Here is a 2,801-nt window from a genome sequence, read left to right on the forward strand (position 1 = left end):
CGGTCGACATACGGGTCTGAATGGTTTTCAAAGTAGCAGGGAGATACCTTCACCAACTTGACTGGAGAGAGTACTCTGTCGAGTTTACCTGAGAAGCTCAAGCTCGGGCCCCCAAACTTGAACCCAGCCGCTTGGTCCCAGGAAGCAACAGAACTGAGGGCTTCGGTCACCATCCCCCATGCCCCAACCTCCCACCTGGCCTCAGGTATCCAGGGCCCAGGGCCGAGCCTCGAAGGGAGGCAAGCCCTTACTCACTTCTCATACTCGGTGTTGTCTCTGTCACAGCGAGAATCCTTGTGCTTTTGCCAGTCTTTGCCATGCTTGCAGGTGGTGAGGAGCAAGACGTCCTCCCCGTTATGGACGTGATATAAGGCATTCCTGGTGTCTGACCCTATCCCTGTCAGGTACCTCTTCCCCTTGAATACCAGCATGTACTTCCTGAGAGGAGGGATGGTGTTAAATTTCAAAAACCCCCTCTCCCCTCCGGTCCTGGGATGATCCTTAGAAAAGAGGGGAATAGAAACATCAAAGTTTGGTCGGAAGTTTTCAGTACTGATGCTGGCTTTGGCCAGCATCGCCTGGCCGATGTCAAACCCCACGTCCTCGGTGTAGTCAGGCCAAGTGCCAGAATATAAATTAAAAATTAAATGATTCCTACCATTGTTCCACAAGTGGAGACTCTGCACTTTGGATCTCAAATTGTGCACATACTGAGGTGATAACTGGTCTCTGTCTAAAGTATCCAGACTCAGGACAAAGAGGCACGCCTGGCTGGGGTCCGAGGTGTAGAACCTGGAGCCCTCGATGGCCGCTAGAATGTTTTGGTAACTTTCGGCGATTTTCTCCCCTTTCTGCTGCGGGTAGACGTAGACTTTGAAACCGTTTTTCTTGCAAAGGGCGAAATCGAAGCAGGACTCCATGCGGCACTTCTTGCCTTTGTAGATGCTCGAGTTGGCGTCTCGCTTCTGCCGGGGGGAAATGTGCACGCTGGAATCCTCGTTTTCCAATTGATCCCAAGGAAAGAAGGGGCGCAGAGCGTCCGGGAAGCGGGGCCAGAAATGATCCGGACTGGGCTGGTGCAAGCCATTCCGACCACTGTGCTCTTCTCTCCGGCTGTGGCTCCTTGATGCCCTAAACTGCACGCCTCCAAAATAAAACAAAAGGGCGAGACAAGAGCCAGCTGAGAGCAGGATGAAATAGCGTTTTTTGGCCTGCATGTGTCCTGCCTGGGTCAAGAGGATTGTAAATAAACACAAGAATCACCCAAGTTTCCCAATCAACACTTTCAGCTCCAGTCCGCCATCTTCCCGCCTGTAAAGACTTCAAACTCTCCGCTCCCACCTTCTCTGGATGCCTTTCCCCAAGCCGTGGACTGATCCAGCGCATGTGGGCGATTTCTTTAACTTTCTCCCCTTCGGTCTTTCATCTTTGGGCTGCACAATGCACGGGAGAGAGCCGGGCAGAAGATCTCGCACCCAGGGCGGGCGAACAGCGGACTGTAATTTTCTTGCATGCAACAAGACGGAGGAAAAGAAAGAGAGCAGGGAAGAAAAAAAGCTCCCGATACCCAATCAATGGCAAGACGAAGTGACTGCCTCTCCGCTCGGATTCCTCTCGGCGGCGTGGAGAACGAGCCCGGGGAAAGCAACTTCAACTCATCCACACTCCGGTGCAGAGCACTACGGTTCCAACAAGTCAATCCTCGCCGGCTTCAGCCGGCTAGTGCATCTTGCAGCTGGGGCGCCGTAACCTCACAAATCCCTGCATGTCTCTTTATTCCCTTCTGCAGCGGCTCCCACACTCCGCCGGTGTTTACTCCTGCGCTCACGGGGCCGGCTCCCCGGGCGCGCGGCGGCCCGGCCGGCGGCACGAGGCGGCGCGGGGCGGCGGCGGCGGCGCGTCCTCCCCGCGGGCAGTGCCGGCCCCGAGCGGTGCTTCGCAGGCCCCGCGCTATCACTGCCGACCGCCGCGTTCGGTCGCCGAATGTTACCCGGTTCTGAATGTTACACTTACACATTCCATTCCCGACACGACAGCGCTGACCTCATCCATCCACGCAGCCCGCGCTGCCATTGGCCGGGCGTCACGTCCGGGTGGGGCGGGGCTTCCGCTGCGCCCATTCATAACCCCCGGCGGCCGGCAGAGGCGCCGGCGCGGCGCGGCGCGGGCGCGGGGACCCCGGAGCGCACGGACGGCGGGCGGAGCGCTAGCCGGCCGGGCGTCGCCCACCGCCGGCGGTGGGCAAGCCGGGCTGGGAACGCAACCTGGGCCAGGCGGGCCCCAGAGGCACGGGAGGAAGGGTGGGGACGTGGCTGGCAGCCTGCCGCTCGGGATGCCCCGGGTCTCCACGAACCGGGAAACGCCTCCCCGCCAGGAGGCTGAGAGGACCGGTTCTTGGAGAAGGATGCCTGAAAATGGAGAAGCGAGGGGAAGGGGATGGGGGGTGGGGACTTCATGGAAAGCGAGAGAGCGCAGGTCGGGATGCCTCTCTCCCACACTTGGACCCGCTGAGGTCCAATTTTTTGGGTGGGTTTTGGTTTTAACATTTAAGTGGTCTTTCTATTTCCCCTATGTAACCCACCCATTTTCCTGCCTTCCTCACGGAGAAAACCTAATCCTCAACAATAAGGAGGAATTATCACAGTCCCATGGAACTGTTGCAGTTCTCGATCCGTGGCTGAGTGTGAGAAGACACCTCCTAATGCCTTCTGATCTGCGTGTCCTCTCTTCCATTCCTGAATCCCTCCCACCTGTTCTAGTCACTGATATTGGACCGGGAGAGATCTAATGGCTGAAAAGAA

At 57.5% G+C, this 2,801-nt stretch overlaps 1 protein-coding gene across 1 annotated transcript; it reads right to left on the reverse strand.

The window, feature by feature from the left end:
- Nucleotides 1-217: 217 nt before the first annotated feature.
- Nucleotides 218-2,041, reverse strand: LOC117719052 (exostosin-1). Its single transcript, XM_034517126.2, has one exon. The coding sequence runs from the start codon at nucleotides 1,215-1,217 to the stop codon at nucleotides 252-254; it is 966 nt and encodes a 321-aa protein (XP_034373017.1). The 5' UTR covers nucleotides 1,218-2,041; the 3' UTR covers nucleotides 218-251.
- Between the last annotated feature and the right edge of the window lie 760 nt (nucleotides 2,042-2,801).

Source organism: Arvicanthis niloticus, chromosome 13 (genome assembly GCF_011762505.2).
Source record: "Arvicanthis niloticus isolate mArvNil1 chromosome 13, mArvNil1.pat.X, whole genome shotgun sequence".
In the NCBI taxonomy this organism is placed as follows: domain Eukaryota; kingdom Metazoa; phylum Chordata; class Mammalia; order Rodentia; family Muridae; genus Arvicanthis; species Arvicanthis niloticus.